Source organism: Penicillium verrucosum (assembly GCF_028828655.1).
Source record: "Penicillium verrucosum strain IBT 35672 chromosome Unknown utg000002l_segment0_segment0, whole genome shotgun sequence".
Taxonomy (NCBI): domain Eukaryota; kingdom Fungi; phylum Ascomycota; class Eurotiomycetes; order Eurotiales; family Aspergillaceae; genus Penicillium; species Penicillium verrucosum.
In genome coordinates, this window is record NW_026643211.1 from 2,777,880 (window position 1) to 2,797,297 (window position 19,418).

The following is a 19,418-nucleotide window of genomic DNA, read 5'->3' on the forward strand; positions in this document are numbered from 1 at the left end:
AGTGTTTAGACATAGGGGAGACAAACACCCACTACCAGCGCGTGAACTACCCACACGAACAACCAAATGGCGTGGATTTCAGATCTTATTCGAGATTCGAAGCTAGAAACACATTTCCTTCCGGATTGTAGAGTGGAGACAGTCCACAGGTTCCAGGAGTCGGACCCAATTTCTGGACAGCGCCTTGTGACCAGGTCCGAGCATTGGTGTCGGGAAAAAAGGGTCGGAGGTGGTGGATCTGGTAGTGTCTGGCTGGAGAAGCGTACTAAAGGTGGCCGGCCAGGTCAAGATGGCGCGGTCCGAGCAGTCAAACAGATTGATATGGACACGCGCTTTGGGTCTATCGACTACCACCGTGAGTTGGAGGCAATTGCCAAGTTCTCGCACCCTCGCGTTAGTATTAAAAAAGAATATCTATGCGAAGAAAATGCGCTAATATAAATATAGTACGAACGATGCTTCGTCAAGTCATTTGGATGGTACGAAGGGCCTAACCAGCTTTTTATATCAATGGAATACCTTGAGATCGGTGACCTTTTCACGTATCTATATCCAAAAACGCCAACATCTCCATTACCAGAGGCTGAGGCGAGAGAAATTGCATACCAGATTCTCGATGGTTTGAGTATGATGCACCAAAATGGGTTTGCTCACCGAGACTTAAAACCAAACGTGGGTGTCATTTTTAAATGCCTATAGAGAGGAAAACACTGACTAAAAAGTATGGGTAGAATATTCTTATCAAATCGCATCCCCCAAACGAGTGGTGGATCAAGCTCGCGGACTTCGGTATCACTAAACGTATCGGAGAATCATATGGGCACTCGACGACGGTAAAGGGCACCCCAAGATATTTTGCCCCCGAAATTTGGGGGTTTGTTGAACCGGGTAGCGCGTATGCTACTGATATCTGGGCTCTTGGAGCGATTATATTTGAAGTCCTCACTAAGAAACCTACGTTTGCTACTGCCGGATTACTTGCAAAATACAAAACCCAGCAGGACTTCCCAGTTACTATGCTTATCGATGCTGGTATCAGTCAATCGGGTGTCGACTTTGTGCTTTCGCTTATGTGTCCTTGCCCTAATGATCGATTAACGACACTAGCTGCTTTGTCAAGCGCGTGGATACAATCGCAAATAATCCAACCCCTAAGTCCACGAAAAGTATTGAATACAAGCCACGAGCCCCTTCTATAGCTTCGACAATAACGGAAGAGTTTGCCTCATGGACTACGAAGATTTCTCCGGAAGCACCGGAGGGTGTCTTCGGCATCGAGCCTAGCTCAACCGCCGCAGTGGATCTGGTAAATCCTATCCAAGAGAAGACCACTATGACACAGAAGAAGAGTATATATTCTTCTGTGCAGACTACAGTACTAGATGGCACGAAAGATCAAGACGAGGCCTTTGAGCCACGCCTTATAGAACCCAAAAGCCAGCATACGACTAGTGACTCAGTGTATCGCCTTGAATCGCACCAAGAGGCGGAAAATATGTACCGAGAACTTCTTCGGGAGAGAGAGGAGGTAGGCCAGGACATTGAAGACACACTCAATTCTACATACGTGCTTGGTCTCTCTCTCTTTTCCCAGGGACAGTATAAAGAGGCGGAGACAATGCTTCGACGAGCTATCCAGTGGCAAGAGAAGTCGCTAGGGTTTGACCATAAGGATGCCATCGATGCTCCACACTGGCTTGGTGAATCGGTCTTTCGACAGAAACGGTATAAAGAGGCAGAGACAATGTTTCGACGAGCTATTCCGGGACGAGCTAGGGTACTAGGTCATGATCATGAAGACACACTCCATTCTACGTTTTTGCTTGGTCTCTCGCTTTATTTCCAGGGGAAATATATTGCGGCCCAAGATCTTTTCCAACGAAGTCTTCAGGGACGAGGGACGGTGCTAGGTCATGATCATAAAGACACGCTCCATTGTGCACAATGGCTTGGTGACTCGATACTTAACCGGCATCGGTACAAGGAAGCAGAAACTGAGTTCCGACGAGCTCTTCAAGGGCGAGAGAAGGTACTAGGCCATGACCATACAGACACACTCAACTCTATGTGCGGCCTTGGTCACTCGCTCTTTGGCCAGGGACGGTACAGAGAAGCAGAAGTAATCTACGGACGAGCTGTTAAGGGGCGAGAAAAGCTACTAGGCCTTGATCATCAGGATGCAATTAATGCCAGAACGGCCTTGAAGTTGGCCCACGACTACACGGATCACCCGCGTCATGAACCATCTAGATCTCTCGTGGCAAGTCTCTTCGGTGGTATGGGAAAGAGTGCGCAAAGGGACGTATGAGGAGGTGTGGTTGTTGCTGTAGGTGGAGATGGAGGGATGAGGTGGGAGGTTGTTTTGAAGGAATATAATAGAAGATTCTTTATCAATTTTATTCTAATTGGTGTGCGGCAAAGCCCAAATCAGCATCCTTAATTGGAATTTCCATGTTTTCCTTTGCCTGGGTATTCCTAGGTAGAGTGCTTGATCAGCAGAGGTTATCCCATAAATACAAGATGAGAAGCTATGCCGTCCACATCCTCCACTCTACAGAACGAGCCTAGATATATAGATACATGGTATAAGTATACATGTTAATGGATCCAGATGTCGAATGTCCCTAGACTCTCCTATACAGACAGTAATTTGTAGACCAACTTCCCAAGTACGAGCAGGAAAGTTCTCACGCTGAAAACTGTAGACCGTGGTATTAGAAATACAAAAAGCACCAGCAATGGCTGCTGGGCTTTACTAGATACATTCAATCAATGGGAAGTTCAAAAATATCATCATGACTAGATCCCAATGTAAGATAAACCCTGCTTGATCAGAAATTGAAATCAGTAAATTCCCAAAGGAATGTCTTATCAATATCAGCAATGGAAGGGTAGAATGGAAAGGGCCAGAAGCCAACTATGTGCAACGAAGAAAAGCGCTCGAAGGGGAATAAGAATTTATCAACTTGGTAATGTATTCAACAACAGGAATAAAGAATAGAATTTATGTATATGGTAAAGATAAAAACATGGGGCGACGAGGGGGTATCAACAAATCGAATGGGAATGACGAGCTCGCAAGGGGAATAATGGGATACAGGGCGATGAGGGATATCAGAATCATACAAATGGCCAGAGGATAAAGCCGAGGCTCACGGGGGGATATTTTGACAAAGGAAAGTGACAAAAGAAAGTGACAAAGGGAAGGTTCAAGGGACTTTGGCGGCCGATTGCGTCTTAGTCCTGGCGATGGTGGATGGGCCAGCGGTCCCCACCTGACACGCCATGACACAGCGATAAATGAGGTAATGATAAATGGTAGATCCAGTTTGACTGATGTTAAATGGCGATGGCGATCACTAATACTCAACCACGTCTATTCGACATAACCAATCTCGGCTTTCGCGCTGGGGATTCGCTGCAATTCCGGGGTTGTCTCCTCCATGATGTAATCTTCTTCTGCGGAGATGGGGGTCAAAGAAGGGAATCCTCTAAGCAATCCTTGTGTAGACTTGGGACGGACCACCGGGTTCACCAGAACAGCACGGCGACCGACCTCGTTATGCCATTTTTCAGCAGGGTTGCTTGCTGAGCTGTCTGTGGCTTCTGGTTCGAGCTCTGGCTCACCAAGGGCATTGCTGCTAAGAGGGTGGGACTCATCCAGTGATTCAACCTCTTCGGAGGCATCTGCGGGGGACTCTACCGAGTCTCGGCCAAATGAGTTCAAATTTGATCGAACAGGACTGCTGGGCTTTTGTGACATCCGACGGAAAAACTGGCCGGACATCCAAGATCCCTCAGAATCAATTGAAGCCAAAGATTGGGAAAGTGGTACGTTATCGGCATCGATGTCCATACTATCCGAAACCCACGACCGATGATGGCTTCGGTTCGGGTTTTTAATGTCCACACCGGGGCTAGGTGTTGGCTCGGGCAAGGAAGTCCCATCCCTTTCGAGAGAGGACTCTAGAACTTCCTCTGGGATATCTGGCGACTGTAGGCGAGAATCAGGAGGCGACAGGGGCTCGTCGCCAAAGTGTTCAGTAAACTTGGATTGAGAGCGCTTCACGGTTCCAGTGGGCATTAGGATTCTCGGAGGGATGATTGAGGGCGGAGGGGGCGATGACTGAGTCTGAATTTTGTAGAACGATTCATGCGAGGCGTTGGAAACTTCAGGAGTAGCGTCGTGGAATCGCTCTTTGTATGTCCGCTTGAGACGAGAAGATCCACGCCGGAACAGGGAAGTAATGGTATTCCCCCGACGACCGCTGGTGTCGGAAAGTCGGCGTTCTGAGTCAACTCCTCTAGAGATGTCCGATGTTGAGCTGGGCGCACAGATTTGTGACTGGCTTGGACTATTTAGCCCATGTCGAAGGGACGAATGAGATGGAGAAAGTGTAGTCCGGGACATGGTGATATCGTTTGATGGTGCGAAACTAGGACGTTGAACCAATCTTCGCTCACGAACGGAGCTATCATCGATGGTTCCAACTACGCGAGAGCTTTCCCTCGATTCACGTCCAGTGTTCTCACTGCGCTTGGAAGTTCGCAGCGGCCACGGTTCGTTCTCTGGTGCGGCAGCCGTCGGTTCCTCAACTCGAGGGGCGATGGTCTCTTCGTTCAGGACAACGTCCTCAGGTTCGGCAACCTCAGCGATCGACGGCTCTGGTTGAGTGATTTCGGGTTTGGGTTCGGGTTCGGGCTCGGCGTGGGTGGCAGCCTGGAGCTTTTCTTCCTCCGCCTGCTGAGCATCAGCCCTCTCCTGTAGCTTTCGCCGCAACCTTTCCTGGTCATCGACCTGCTTCTTCTCCCGGCGGCGACGGTCGCGATCCAGCAGCTCTCTCAAAGCCCCGGCATCTAATGAATCAGCAAGTTCATTCACTCGTCGCTTGGAGTAATAGAAATCCTCCTCAGACATGCTCATGGCCTGAAGCTTCTCTCTCTCCTGTCGACCAGAAGCGGGCGGGTTACTACTTCTGGCGGTCTGCAGGCGAGGGGCTTCGACGTAACGGACGACGGGGCGTGGGGTTAAGGCGGCAAAAGCATTGACCTTATAGGTGTATGGGTCGGAGATATCAGACGTGGAGGAGGTGGCGGAGTCACGGATGGAAAGGCTGATGTCAGACATGTACCGGTCGGCACGCCTACCATTTGCCTTTCGGCGGCGATTTTCCAGTACATAATCGGACGGACGATGGGGGATATCGATGGGGGTTGACGAGAGCATACGAATCTCACGCTCGCGCATGATCTCGTTTGCCTTGCGCTTGCTCAGCTTGCGTCGTAATTTATTCGGGACGTGTGCATTTTGGCTTGGTTTTCGCCTCAACAGGGAACCTGTTCTCGAGAGTGGGCGGTCACGTGGCGGAGGGTCCCGTGGATGATCGGCAAGGGAAGCAGAACGGTCTAGTGATGAGATAGGTCGATTTGTGGGCACGAGGGCCGAGCTGCGCCGGCTGTCTGCAGCATCCACCCGTGACGTGCGGTTGGTTTGGCGTTTGGATTGTTTTCGGCCCAATGTGGGCTCCATGGTAGGGTCAGCAAACGAGGAGTGAAGGTCAGCAGCTTCGGCACCGGTCACTTGGATGGTGTGCCGCTTGCTCTTGCGACTAAAGGGCCATATCGCCATGGCACTTTGGGGGCACAAGCCCAGGGACAAGTGAGATCAGTTATCGGTATCAGGTCGGTGTGATGATAGATTGACTGAACTCATGGAGGGTGGAAAGGAGAGTTGAGAAAAGTGACTGAGAGTCAGGGTGATGACACAGGTGTCATGGAAAGAGTGATGGTGGAAGGGGTTGAAAAGGTGAAGTTCTATCAGAGGGAAAGAGACAGGGAGAGAGGGAAAGAAAGAGAGAAAGAGAAAGAGAGAAAGAGGAAAGAGAAAGGAAGTGAAAAGGCCGAAAAAAAGAAAATAGGAACGCCCAAAGGGAAATCAAGAAATGGACCATGTTTTTTTATTTTTTTATTTTATTTTTTGTTTTTGCCTGAAAAATCGAAAAACTTGGCCTTTTCTTTTTTTCTTTATTTTATTTTTTTCCTATTTTACTTCTATTATGTATTAGTTATATATTGTGTATTTTATATTATATATACAACTATCTTAATATTCTATAAAAACAATGTTTACAGTTGCACGGGTACCTGGTACCTTGACCCTAAGATTGTCGACTCTTCAAAAGTGTCTGTCACACAGAAGAGTCTAGATTTCTTTTGGAAATTGGCAGTTGACCTGTGGGGGAAGAGTGGACTCTCGAGTGACGCACTGTTTATAAATACTATTATGAATATCATAATATTATAAATTTAGATTCTTGATTTGGTACTCCGTACAGATTATTGAATATATATGGATAATAGATAATGAATATATTCAATAACTACCTATCTCTCGGAAATGAATAATATCGCAACCTTTAACCCTGTACAACCTCCAATGCATACCCTCGTGCCCTCTCACGCGGGAAGGCCAAGCCACCGTTTAAACGCCCAGTGGAGCCCTGAGTCCGTGGTAGCCCTTTCGTTGGGTTGACACGCGGGAAGTCGATCTTACCTAGGTACGGAGTATGTACAATGTACGCACTTTGACCAATTTCCAAGGCACCTATAGGATCATCGATTTTAGGAAAAAAAGTTTCTGTACTTTTCAAACTAGTGATGAGAACCTGCAGGGACGATATGTAAATCAATCCTATTGTAAGGGGAAATATATCGTGCCTATACTTGAATAGAGAAATGATCGGCGAATTTCGTTTATGGGGATGTATGTCTTAGTACCTTCTAATTAGTTATATTGTACAGAGTAGGGTTACAATTTATTACCACTAATTCCAATTCTGATGCCTATTACATTATGTCGTATTATATACTCCGTATTGTCTTGCCCTTTCTGCCTAGGTTCTATTCAATATCATTCATATTCAAGGCGTCTAGCAAACCAGTACGACATGCGAAGCATGATGCTAATTATATCCATTGAGGATCCAGCGGGTTGCAAGGTGTCAGCGCTATTATTTGATTTTTGATTCAAGAAGGTGCAGATTAGATCCAGGGTTCTATCTAAGAGCCCCTCCTTACCTCTATTACAGATCCTATCTTCAATGTTCCTATCCTCCGTACGGAGTATTGTATTCCCTTATTGTTTCCCACCTTATCTCCCTTGTACAGGTACTCCGCACCTCTCCACAAATCATTGATGTTTACAATAGCGTTGGCTTTACAACATCAATACCACCCCCACTTCCGGTCTCAGATTGTTCCACCGTGGTTCCTGCATTTTGATCGCAACGGTCAACCTCAAGTTACCTCAGATCTAACAACGGAGAACGCTGTTCGGTCTTAGATGCCAAGAAAAGCCCAGAGACAACGTCTAAAATCAGGTTTGGCAGGGGGGCCTTTGAGCCACTAAATCTGCAAGGAGCAGACAGCCGCCATCAAATCCTTGTATTTTATTTTTTGGGTTCCCACTAAAACACACCATACCATGTAAGTTCATAAGCATTGAGAATATTCGATGGCCCCGATCGTATTCTCGATCTCGTTCTTCAGTATTTCAATATCTATGGTATAGACTTTCTACTCCGTACAGTATGGAGGTTTCTATACATCACTCTCAATCTGAAATGACATCATAATTCCCATTCCCAGGTCAAGACCTATTTGGAGATCCTGGAAGGATCGTGGCAAGCCATTGAGAAGTCGCCACGAAGGCAACCGCCACCGCAAGATACTGAACTCAGGGCAACTCAGATCTCAACCAATAACTTACACTTTACGGACTACACACAACCCCAATGGGATCAATACAAAAAAACAAAAAGGTAGTTGAGACAGAACCCTCCTAAAAAAAAAAGAAAATGCGCCTACCCGCCAATTCTAACCAAACGCCGAAAATACAATATGCAGACCCGCATTCCATGCGACACCGGTGAGAGATAAAACGGCGAAACTCGATGAGATATCCAACCCATGGACAACAAATGTGTGACTTAAGAATAGATATTCCCGTGATTCCCCCCTCCCCCACTAACCAGATCTGCAAGTATCATCATCACCGCCAACTAAACCCAACTAAATCAATTCCTCCAGCTGTGAAAGAAACTCAGTTTCCCATGCGCTTCCTCAACCGATTCGGCTCCCGTTCCAGGACGTTGTATTTGCGGCTCCCTCGTCGGCTCAGAAGACGTATGATAGACCAGCCACTGTGGCAGTGGACATCGGATGTAGACCGCAGACCAGAACCCTGGGTTTCAGATCCCAGGTGGATCTTCTGGTTAGGCTGGGAGTCTGTCGTTGAGGATTGGGCATCCATGATTTTTTTTTTTGTTGGTGAGAGCGTTGTCAAAGTAGGTGACGTGCGTGGTAGGGCGTTGAGACGAGGAGCGGGGGTGGCTGGTGACTGTCGGACGGTTGGAATTTCGCGCGTAGATGCAGGTATAGTTTGTTTGAGGCTAGATTGCTTTTGGCGTTTAATTCTGTCTGCTTTCAGTTGGAGGTGAGGTTGCTGGTTTGGTTAGAGACCAGAGAGCGGGGTTGGATCTTGTGGGGCATGACGGGATACTTTCGTTGTTGATCTTTGATTTCTACGTAGACAAATGAGGTAGACAAGTGACTTAGTAGTTATTCTCTTGTATGTACAGCGTAGAGCATTCAGGTTCAAGGCGTTTGTTTGGTGAGCATGCAGCTGCGCCTTCATGTGGCCACTTTGAAGGTTCCGGTTGTTCCAGGCGTTCAAGGCGATTAAGGTGGCTTAGACTCCATTTTTGCTCGGTGTCAAGTGACACAATGGTAATGCGGAGTCTAATAGTGATCCATTTCTGTTTCAGGTTTCAGGGCCTTGATTGAAATATACAGCCTTACCTGTGGGCGACGATATATATTGAAGAACGAATCTTGAGAAAGTGAACATTGTACTGTGGCAAAGTCTAATGTTACTTGTATTCAAGTCGGTTAAAGTTCATTAAGCATGCATGTAGGCTCGCGTGATATGTTTTAGGTGCAGTTCTATATCACTTGCTTGATATTCATGGAACTACAACATGGCAAAATGATGCACGATGTACTTGAAAAATGCAATGATGCATAACTGATAGGACTGATGGAATCTTCCAACAATTCTGAACCGATCATATCCCAGATCCTAATTGGCGGAATATGCCAAATTTATAAATTTCTCCCAACATCCAACATCTGGAATGGAGCTGGCGATCTATGACTCGAACAGGAAACCCTCAGCATCTCACACACAGAACCTTAGAATTACTATTTGATAACCCACAATATCTCGAGAGGGACCATGTGAAGTAATAATGTTCTCTCAAGAACCCCGCTTCCGAGTCCCCTTCTCCGACAAGGGTTCTTAATCCCGTACTCGTATTGGGTGGAAGGACCCGGAAGTGTGTGTGTGTGTGTCAGTTGAGAAGAAAAAAAAATAGAAAATGTCTAGAATCTGTTCTGTCAAGGGTCGGTCTAGCTGTGTTTAAAATGTCTAGAGAGCGTGGTCTCATTGAATGGAGAGTCTTTCTTATCTTTTCCATTCCCTATGTGTTTTAACAAAGAGTCTGACCTGATTCCAAACCTCCTTACCTCCTTAAACAGTCTATACCCCGGACAATACCTCCACCCTTCCCCAGCAAACCTCTAGCATCATTTATCATTTACCTGACCCCGTCGTGGTCGCCTGACATCCTCAAATCATTTCCCAATCACATATAAACATCTCACTCATCTTCACCGACTTTCTGATTGAAATCCTCCAAACATGGTAGTCTTGTGGATATTTGTGGCTCTTGGTTACTTGTTGCTGTATGCGTTTGCTGTGATGCAAACGCAGGAATGGTGTGTTATCATCAACCGCATTGCCAATTGAGCTTTTTGCCATGATGTAATTGGCAGGTTGGGAGACAAATGGGCTGTGCTGTCTCGGTGCAATTGTTGCCTTGTGATCAAACAATTCGTTTCATGCTCGGCTGCGGATTGGTATTGTGCGGTTGAGGCTTGAATACCCAATCATGATTTATGATGCACGACGATTTTACGACTTGCCCTTTTGATGAAATGAGAGGTTTGATGGCTGGGTATATTAGGACCTAGGGGGGGCCTGGACAAAGAACCGATCCATGTACAGGGTAAACCCTTATATGGGGGTTCCATACATGATATTCAGCATATAAGACTGTGAAAGGGCTACAACTAGAGTCTTTGATGATTATTGATGATGACGACTGCATGACTATGAGGGAAGGCGTTTCATACGATGAGAGACCGGACTACAATCCTGTACATTGTTTAAAAGACTTGAGATTCACATTTTTTTATTACATTTTGCGCTCGATCAAGCCTCTTCTCATGAAAAGACCCCTCAAATTGAAACCCATTCCATATCCATGTCCATCCATATCGAGGTGTTCGATGACAGGAATAAAGAGGGGTCTAGTTTGCCCATGTTCCTGCAGCTTGTGTTTGTGCTGCATACTGGAGATAATGTGATAGATATCCACATTGGATTTGGACGTGTGAAGAGGGGCAACCCCGTCTTGTTCGCTTGAGATGATTCTTCCACATGGTAGAGCCGCATGAAATGCGTGTCACATTAAATTATTCCCGCCATATCATCTTGATCAACCTTTTTGAAAATTTGGGAAATTCACGGCAGAAAAGGGTGCTATGACATATGTTTTCTTCAGAACCAGATTTTGATCAACTCCTCACTGACAGCACTGGGAGTTAAGACACCGCTGTCTGTGATCAGTGCAGAGATCAGGTGAGGGGGAGTAAAATCAACCGAGTCGCAGAGGGGTAGCTTGATTTGGGTGTCGCCATTTGTGTCAGCGACGGAGGACTGCTGCTTGCGCTCCTCTGCAAGGTCTTCCTCGGACTTGAACTCAAGAACTTGCTGCTCAATTGGCAGGTCGTACTGACCAAGAGGGTACAAGCGAACGAACTTGTGACTCTCTGCTACCACGTAGAATGGCTTGCCAATAGCCTTGGCAAGGAGACCAATCTGGTAGGTTCCCATGCGAGACACAATACCTCCATTCTCCACCACACCCTCCGCACCCACAATAACCATATCAGCCTTGCCGAGGGAATATGCCACTGAGGATTCGGGAATTGTTGAAACTGGTACACCCTTTGCTCTCAGAGCACGGACTGTTTCCATACCCTCGGGTTCTTCATTCGGGTGCTTGCAATCCTGGGAAGTCGAAGATAGAACATAGATAACACGGAACCGCACAGCCGAAGGGCCACCTTCCTCATCTGCGGCTTTTTGCAATAGTGCTGCGACAGCTCGGGAGCCACCGTTTGTGAGGATGGTGCTGCCATCGCGAATGAAGCCACGGCCGAATGCTGCGATTTTGTCTCGGCTTTCCTTGGCTCGTCGGATAAATAGCCGTCCGTTTGATAAGAGGTGTGTGCGAATAGCCTTGAAATCGCCTGCGGGGCCCAGTTGTCCAGGGCGTTGTAGTGTGGTAATTAGGTATCGTTGGAAAAGATCGGTTCCGGCAGAGAGACCGATAGGATTGGGAATGGATCGTTTCAGGTGCGCGGTGGATTTTTCGAGTAGATCCAAGGTCTCTGATATCGTCGAAGAGGCTGACTGTGTGAGAAGAAGGACGAGAGCTTCAATGGCCGCAATAGGCATCGTCAGGTCGGGATCGGAGCGGAGGAGTTCATTGTAGGTTGCGACAATGCTGAAGGAACAGTGAGCAGATGCGTAGGGTCCGAGGGAGCGCGATTTACTTACTCGAAGGGTTTGGTATCGGCTACAGCCGCACTTGGGGTGGTAGAAGCCATCCTGTTTGAGTGTCGAAGATACGAAAGTGAGAACAAAGCAATATAGAAGGAAGAGAAAGAGTCATGAATTCTATGTTTGTCTAGTTTGCATAATGCCCCTCCAGGCACTAACCCCGATCGGGCGGTGTGCGGGATTGTCTCCAAGTAAACAATCAACTCCGATCAACAACAATTAGCCTATCCACTTTGTTAATAAGCCCCTTGCCTGGTGACAGGTCCCAATACTATCATGTCGCGCAACTCTGTCGCGATGGGGTATAACAGCCGTATGAGCCAGCAATTTCAAGGAAACCAGCACCAAGGTCGAGGTCGCAAGAAGGAGGACGAAAATGACGCCCTCATGCGTCTGGTGAGCTTGATTTCTGCCCGAGGTTGCGTCTGATACTAATATAAAATAGCCTGACAAAGAGATCGCAGGATGCATCAACGATATCGGTATACCGTTTACCCTCGCCGACTTGGCTAAACCCAACGCCCAGCAAATCCAGACGGTGTTTGAATGGTTCGCAGAACTGCTCATGAACACGACCCGGGAGACAGTAGAGCCCGCGATGCATGCAGCTGCAGAAGATCTATGCGGCGACTACCCTGATATAGTTCCCAACGACACCCGCAACCTCATGGGTTTCTTCATGATGCTCCGAAAGCTATTGGCGGAGGTATTTGCTCATCAATGCCTAGAAAGACCCCTGAATAGTAGGCTAATGCTTTTGGTACCAAATAGTGCGGTGTCAACGACTTCACTTTCACAGATCTGACCAAACCGACGCATGAGCGACTCGTTAAAATCTTCTCATACTTGATCAACTTTGTTCGATTCCGGGAATCGCAAACACCTGTCATCGACGAGCACTTCAATAAGACGGAGAAAACGAAATCGCGCATTGACGAGCTTCTTGCGGAAAATCAGGAAATGGAATTAAGGCTGAGGGAGATGCGACAGGATCTCCAATCCAACGAAGCGCATGTGAGGGAGAAGGTTTCCCGAAACGATGCGCTCAAGGCGCGGCTATTGGAACTGGGCCGAGAGCAATCGCGAGTCGCAGAAACACTGGATCGAGTTAAGACGGAAAGAGCTCGGCGGCAGCAGCAGTTGGAAGAGAAGACCGAGCGAACCGTCCGTTCTCGACAAGAAGCGGAGAAACTGCGGCCTTATGTGCTCGAGTCTCCGGCTACCCTCCAGTCATCACTGGCTGAACTATCCGAGAATCTGATGCGTGAAAAAGCCTCCATTGATGCAATGGAGAGGCGGGCACGCGCATTGCAGACCTCGTCCGATACGTTTACCGTGGTTTCCAACGATGTGCAGGGATGTGTTAAATTGCTCGATGATATTTCAGCTGAAATGCAAAAAGAGGACGAAGAGGAGTCTCGTGCTGCCAGAACTGCAGAGGCTATCTCGGACAGGGGGAACAGCGTCCGCGAGGTCGAACAGACTGAGAAGCTCCTGCAGCGTCAACTGGCCCGTTGGCTCGAGCGTATCGAGGCACTTCAGAGAAATGCACAGGAGAAAGCCGAACTTGCGCAAGCACGCATGGAGGAACTTCGAAATGTTCAAAAACAACTCCGCGAGGAACGTGCGGAGAAGCAACGCGATATGGAGCGGAGGCGTATTCGTATTGAACAGACAGAGAAGAAGGTATGTTTTACCCTGTGTTGTAGGTATGAGCCATCGCTAACGCACTCTTCTAGATGGTCGACTTGAAGGAGAACATCGAGACCGAGATCCAGTCAGCCCACGACCAGTACCTAAAGCTAGAGTCACATATCAAGCTGTACATGACAGAGATGGAGAAGTCTCTATGATCAATCAGTTGTCATTTATGTGCGAAACAGGAGTTCAGCGGTCAGCTATAGGATACCCGGATAGTATAGATCCATTCTCAGGAGTTTTATTATGTTACAATATCATGCCTGATCCCCATTTCAATGGTGGTGGTCAAATTCAAACTCGAACCAGCGTTCGGCAACCCGTTTCACGGTGACGCCTCGTCCACCCCAGGTACTTTGGTCCGATCGCATTAGAACTGACCCGTTCAGTAAAGGAACGTTCGCATCCCATAGCTTGCTTCCCTTAACGGCACTTGAAGGGTCCAGGGCATCCATACACTCGTAAAGTTTGAGATCCATCCCCGCTCTGGCAGAAGCCTCAACGGCAGAGGCAAGTGTTCTCGAGAGTCCCTGTGCCGAGAACTCCGAGGTCGTAACATGCAAAGCTATCATATCAAGGACCACAAGGAGTTGTCGGTCGTTGGAAAGCGACCCGTCATCAAAAGTCACATCAACAGCATGACCTAAAACAGCAAGGTATGCCCGAAGACTCTCTAAACTCGGACAGAAAGCCAGCCGTATTTTGCTAGATCTTGCAAGCAACCCGATGGTTTTTGTAAGCAGGCCATGGCCCGCAACAGTGTCTGGGTCAGCGCGCTGTGAGCGAATGGCTGCTGTAAGTTGCAACATGAACTCGGCTCTGGTTGCACAGACAATGAGATGGGTATCTGAGTTGCCGTCAAGGAGTTGCTGTAGGAGATCAGACACCAAATCGCAGTGGCCGATCGTGAATGTTGGATTCATTGCTTCGGATCGCTGTGTTGTAGCTCCCACTTTATTGCCCCTCCGAGATAATCAACGAGAAGTCAATAATTTCATCTTTAACCCATTATCCGTTAACCACAAAAACCCATGGTGGTCGTGGATCTTTCATCAGGTGGTATGTAAATAGTCGAACGTTGCAGATGTTGCAGATCGAAGGCGGGCGAAGAGTTGCGGCATCATCCACCTCACTTCCGCGGAGCTGCTCCGCCTTTCCTCCCCTCACCTCTCACCCCATTTCCTCAGACTCACCCAAAGCCCTTGGACTGGGCGCTCAGAGACTGGAAAGATGGAAACAATTTCCAGGATATCCTCGATGCTGGAAACAGGTATGTCGGGTTGGGTTGCAATCCGCTCTATTTGGCCCGAACTGACCGTGGAACATCACTGTGCGCATAGCTCGAGAGCTCACATTAGAGGCTGCCCAGTCCGCTGCTATCAATCGGACCTCAAGCACCGACTATACCTCGCGAACATACAGCCCCGCGCACATCAAGAAGCTCCTTGATAGTCGTCATGAGCGGGAAGTCCTGGATGGAATGCGGAAGGTCATCTCGGTACGAGGACCGTGAACAGGAACTATTGGAAACCCAATGGCTAACTTAATTTGCTGTTATAGTTGATGTACCGGTCCGAGCCCTCCCTTACTTTCTTTTCAGCAGTTGTTAAGAATGTGGCCAGCGCCAACCTCGAAGTCAAGAAATTGGTTTACATCTACTTGGTCCATCATGCGGAGGCGGAGCCGGATCTGGCACTACTGTCCATCAACGCGATCCAGAAATCGCTGACCGATTCAAGCCCACAAGTTCGAACAATGGCGCTTCGGACTATGTCGGGAATCCGGGTTCCGGTAATCAGCCAGATTGTGTCGCTGGCTATCAAGAGAGGATGTGGAGATATGAGTCCGCACGTGCGCAAAGCGGCTGCTTTAGCTATTCCAAAATGTTATCGTCTGGACCCGAACACGCTGCCACAACTGATGGGATATCTTGAGATACTTTTGGGTGATTCCCAATACTTCGTGGTCGGCCCCGCAGTCTCGGCATTCTTGGATCTGTGTCCGGATGAGATTGACTTAATCCACAAGCACTATCGCAGCTTAGTCAAGAAGCTGGTTGATATGGATGAATGGGGCCAGCTAGCAACGCTGCGCCTGTTGACGTTTTATGCGCGAAGGTGTTTCCCTCGACGAACTCAGAAGGTCAAGCGTACAGCCCCAGAGGCATTCTACGATGATGAAAAGCAGCAACAGGATAACCAGAATGATTTCGAAGATTACGAAGTTCCGGTAATGGATCCTGATCTTGAGCTTCTACTCCGAGCCTGCAAGGTTCTACTGCAGAGCCGAAACTCCGCCGTTATTGTTAGCATCGTCCGTTGCTTCCTTTACCTTGCTCCATTAGAATATATTGCGACAGCAGTTGGTCCCCCTTGTGGCTCTTTTACGAACCCCGGAGGACATGCAACTCATCGCCCTGTACAACATTGTTGCCGTTGCTCTGAGGGTTCCTAAGCCTTTCGCAAAATACACGGCCCATTTCCTTGTCCACGCCAACGACCCACCGCATATATGGCGTCTCAAACTGGAGGTGCTAACCATCCTGTTCCCGCATTGTGGAAAGCACTGGAAGGGGGTTATAATCAGCGAATTGGAGCACTTCTCGAAAGGCACAGATCCTGAGCTGGTACGAGAGAGTGTACGAGCCATTGGGCGTTGCGCGCAAGCGGACACAAGTACCGCAGGCATGTGCCTACGGATCCTTCTCGGCCAAATATCTAGTCCAGACGGTAACCTTGTGTCAGAGTCACTAACTGTCATCCGTCACTTGATCCAGCAAGATCCAGCCTCACATAAAAAGACTGTTCTCCAGCTTGTCAAGCACCTCGGCTCAACAACCCACCCAGACGCACGAGCCACCATTATCTGGCTGGTTGGCGAGTTCGCTGGAATTGATACAGAGAACAATATCGCGCCTGATGTCCTCCGCATATTGATGAAAGGATTCGCAGATGAAATGGAAATTGTCAAACAGCAAATTGTTCTCCTTGGTGCTAAGGTGTATTTACACCATCTCTTGCAGAATCCACCAAAGGAACAGCCGGAACGAATTGCGCCGCAGCCATTCCCTGAAGCTCCCGCCAAATCCCAGCAAGAGTTCCACAACGAATGGTCTGACAATGGGAACGATGAATCACAAGGTGCCGAGCGAACTGAAGAGGGAGAGGAGAACCGTCAAGAAAATGACAGTGCGGAAACGAAAGAAACAGAAGAAGCAACCGAAGACCGTATTACGCTATTATGGAGGTATCTCCTCCTTCTCGCACGCTATGACACCTCCTATGACCTGCGTGACCGGGCTCGTCTCTACAAGAGCCTCTTGGAAACACCCTCTTCCACCCAACTTGCCAACCTTCTCCTCCTGGCACCTAAACCAGTGCCCCATGCCCCCAGCCCATCGGAGACGCGCAAGGACCTGCTCATCGGTTCCGCCACTCTGGTCGTCGGCCACGACGCTGGTTACCACGGACTTCGAGGCTACACGAATCTCCCAGACTGGGTTGAGCCAGGCCAGGAACCCGACCCCAGCCTCCGCACCGAAGATGTGAAACCAGACACATCTAGCAACGCCACCTCCATGACTGCAGGTGACCGTCTTGATAAAGCACTTCGTGAACACAAAACCACTTCTATTCCAAGTCGGGGCCGAAGCGGCCCAGCTATGCCTTTAGATCCAGCTGGGAAGAAGACTCTTGATCAGTGGCTACAAGAGGAGGAGGAAACCGGGACAGAGTCTGAAACGGAATCCGAGGAGGACGAAACTGATTCAGAGGAAGAGGAGACGGACTCGGAAGAAGAGTCTGGCTCAGAGGAGGAAGATGATGAGTCTGAAGAAGAGACTGATTCTGAAACAGAAGCCGTTCATAACGAAGCACAGCAGTTGCTTCGCTAACTTGTTCGAATGATGGCCACATGTATAGATGCTGGCTTGTTCGGACAACCTTTTGGGTGCGCTGAAAATAAGGAAAATATTGAATTTGAGATATATTTTTAGAGTAATTTTAGTTCATGGCATAGTCACTTATAGGGTTGTTGGACAGGGCATGGCCTCATGGTGCCACATAAGGACCTCACGGATCCACAGTTTCTATAAGAACTTAGACTGTCGTCTTCTCTTCCTTCTTACTATCTGCCTACGCAGACATGCTCACTGCCCATATGTCTAGGCAAAGGATCCTCTGTCAACCACGCGCGGAGAATCATCACAATGTCAAGCAGCGGCTAACTAGTGGACTTTATTACCGAAGGAGCAAATCGCTTCATGCTGTCCCTCGCCTCTGTTACTTTTAACTAGCAATACCAGCCACCTCCAAGGCGGGTGGGCAGTTAACAAAGAATCCAATGAATTTAGCGCAGAACCGGCTGAGATTGAAACAGCCAAGGCGGAACGTGGGTTCTATACAAAGGTCCGGTCTCCCCGGACTCCCCGGCTGCGAGTTAAAAGCTGAGATATGTTCTATCATTACATTTTCCTGCAGTGCTACCATGCCCACCTGAGAGATATGGTTGCCTAGTCAGATATGGGTTGTTTTCATACAACATTCCCCAAAGAAAATCGGCGAGGAATATACTGCAAATATGGACATCTCCCGAGTTATCAACCCCTGGAAGCTCAAACCTACAAGGACTTTGGTCTTTGTGAACGCCACTATTGTTGATCCAACCGAGGGAAAGCTGATCCAGAATGCTACAGTCCGAATTTCAGAAGGCAAGATCATTCAAATTGTCACAGCCAGCTCACCTACCGTCACAGGTGACCTTCCCGAAGAAAATGTGATCGACCTGAGTGGAAAATACCTGTGCCCAGGCCTGATCGATTGTCATGTCCACATTTCAGTAGTTCCCGGCGAAGCCAATCTACAAGCCTACAAAGACATGAGCGAGAGAGTCAGTCTCCTGCGGCAGCCATACCTGCTCAAGACCATGCTAGATCGCGGCTTCACCTCAATCCGGGACTGTGGCGGCGCAAGTCTAGCAATCAAAGAAGCCGTCGAGGACGGTGTGATCCCAGGCCCTCGTCTCTTCATCGCTGGACATGCACTCTCCCAAACCGGTGGACACGGCGACTTGCGCGGGTCCCACGATACACAGCTCTGCTGTGGTGGTTCTATCTCCGGAATCAGCCGGATTGTCGATAGTCCGGCGGAGTGCTACAAGTATGCGCGCGAGGAGCTGCGCCAGGGGGCGGACTTTATCAAGATCATGGGCGGTGGCGGTGTTGCCAGCCCCACAGACCGTATTGAACATGTGCAGTTCTCGGATGAGGAGATCAAGGCTATTGTCACTGTTGCACGGAACGCGGGGACATATGTCACGAGTCATTGCTACACACCGCAAGCGATTCAACAGGCTATCAAGCTTGGGGTGCGTTGTATCGAGCATGGAAATCTTATTGATCTTGAGACGGCGGAGATGATGGCTGAGATGGGCGTTTTCTTGACTCCGACGCTCATCACGCATGTCATGTCTAAGCAGATGAATTTCCTGTCTGCTAATGGTGCCGCTAAGAATGAGGAGGTTCTTGACAAGGGATTGAAGTCGATGAAGATGGCTGTCGATGCGGGTGTGATTGTCTGCTTTGGGACTGATCTTCTTGGTCCGATGCATTTTGCCCAGAGCAAGGAGTTCTCGGTACGCAGTTCGGTTTTGACACCATCACAGATTCTGCGCAGTGCTACCGTCAATGCTGCTCGTCTTGTTATGCAGGAAGATAGGTTGGGTCAGGTTCATAAAGGATTTGTGGCTGATCTTTTGATCTTAAAGGAAAACCCGCTAGAGGATATCACCATTCTAGATCGAGTGGAGGAGAACATTCTAGCTGTGATCAAGGATGGGAGGGTTGCCACTTCGCGGTGGGACAAAGTCCAAATAGATATTTGAGGGTTTTAGGAAGCGTAATGCCATTTTCGGTTCTATCAATCACATGTCCCCCCTAGAAAGCTGGGCTAATCCTAGTTGGGATCGGTGCGGG

At 48.5% G+C, this 19,418-nt stretch overlaps 8 protein-coding genes across 8 annotated transcripts; 4 read left to right on the forward strand and 4 right to left on the reverse strand.

Moving 5' to 3' along the window:
• Nucleotides 1–66: 66 nt before the first annotated feature.
• N7516_006716 (serine/threonine-protein kinase) lies at nt 67–2,308 on the forward strand (the record flags this gene model as incomplete). The annotated part of the gene is made up of 4 exons (XM_057219436.1): nt 67–393; nt 448–672; nt 732–1,072; nt 1,108–2,308. 4 exons carry the CDS (start codon nt 67–69, stop codon nt 2,306–2,308), a joined length of 2,094 nt encoding a protein of 697 aa, XP_057073527.1.
• A 1,068-nt stretch (nt 2,309–3,376) lies between these two features.
• On the reverse strand, nt 3,377–5,629 carry N7516_006717 (uncharacterized protein; the record flags this gene model as incomplete). The annotated part of the gene is made up of 1 exon (XM_057219437.1): nt 3,377–5,629. One exon carries the CDS (start codon nt 5,627–5,629, stop codon nt 3,377–3,379), a length of 2,253 nt encoding a protein of 750 aa, XP_057073528.1.
• A 2,472-nt stretch (nt 5,630–8,101) lies between these two features.
• N7516_006718 (uncharacterized protein) lies at nt 8,102–8,311 on the reverse strand (the record flags this gene model as incomplete). The annotated part of the gene is made up of 1 exon (XM_057219438.1): nt 8,102–8,311. One exon carries the CDS (start codon nt 8,309–8,311, stop codon nt 8,102–8,104), a length of 210 nt encoding a protein of 69 aa, XP_057073529.1.
• Nucleotides 8,312–10,681: 2,370 nt separating this feature from the next.
• On the reverse strand, nt 10,682–11,796 carry N7516_006719 (translation initiation factor eIF2B subunit alpha; the record flags this gene model as incomplete). The annotated part of the gene is made up of 2 exons (XM_057219439.1): nt 10,682–11,693; nt 11,747–11,796. 2 exons carry the CDS (start codon nt 11,794–11,796, stop codon nt 10,682–10,684), a joined length of 1,062 nt encoding a protein of 353 aa, XP_057073530.1.
• Nucleotides 11,797–12,025: 229 nt separating this feature from the next.
• On the forward strand, nt 12,026–13,602 carry nuf2 (kinetochore-associated Ndc80 complex subunit NUF2; the record flags this gene model as incomplete). The annotated part of the gene is made up of 4 exons (XM_057219440.1): nt 12,026–12,145; nt 12,195–12,455; nt 12,521–13,435; nt 13,489–13,602. The coding sequence occupies 4 exons, from the start codon at nt 12,026–12,028 to the stop codon at nt 13,600–13,602; spliced, it is 1,410 nt and encodes a 469-aa protein (XP_057073531.1).
• A 120-nt stretch (nt 13,603–13,722) lies between these two features.
• N7516_006721 (uncharacterized protein) lies at nt 13,723–14,370 on the reverse strand (the record flags this gene model as incomplete). The annotated part of the gene is made up of 1 exon (XM_057219441.1): nt 13,723–14,370. One exon carries the CDS (start codon nt 14,368–14,370, stop codon nt 13,723–13,725), a length of 648 nt encoding a protein of 215 aa, XP_057073532.1.
• Nucleotides 14,371–14,704: 334 nt separating this feature from the next.
• Nucleotides 14,705–17,339, forward strand: N7516_006722 (AP-3 complex subunit beta; the record flags this gene model as incomplete). Its single annotated transcript, XM_057219442.1, has 4 exons — nt 14,705–14,717; nt 14,788–14,945; nt 15,008–15,760; nt 15,810–17,339. 4 exons carry the CDS (start codon nt 14,705–14,707, stop codon nt 17,337–17,339), a joined length of 2,454 nt encoding a protein of 817 aa, XP_057073533.1.
• A 686-nt stretch (nt 17,340–18,025) lies between these two features.
• Nucleotides 18,026–19,327, forward strand: N7516_006723 (metal-dependent hydrolase family protein; the record flags this gene model as incomplete). Its single annotated transcript, XM_057219443.1, has 1 exon — nt 18,026–19,327. The coding sequence occupies one exon, from the start codon at nt 18,026–18,028 to the stop codon at nt 19,325–19,327; it is 1,302 nt and encodes a 433-aa protein (XP_057073534.1).
• Nucleotides 19,328–19,418: the final 91 nt, after the last annotated feature.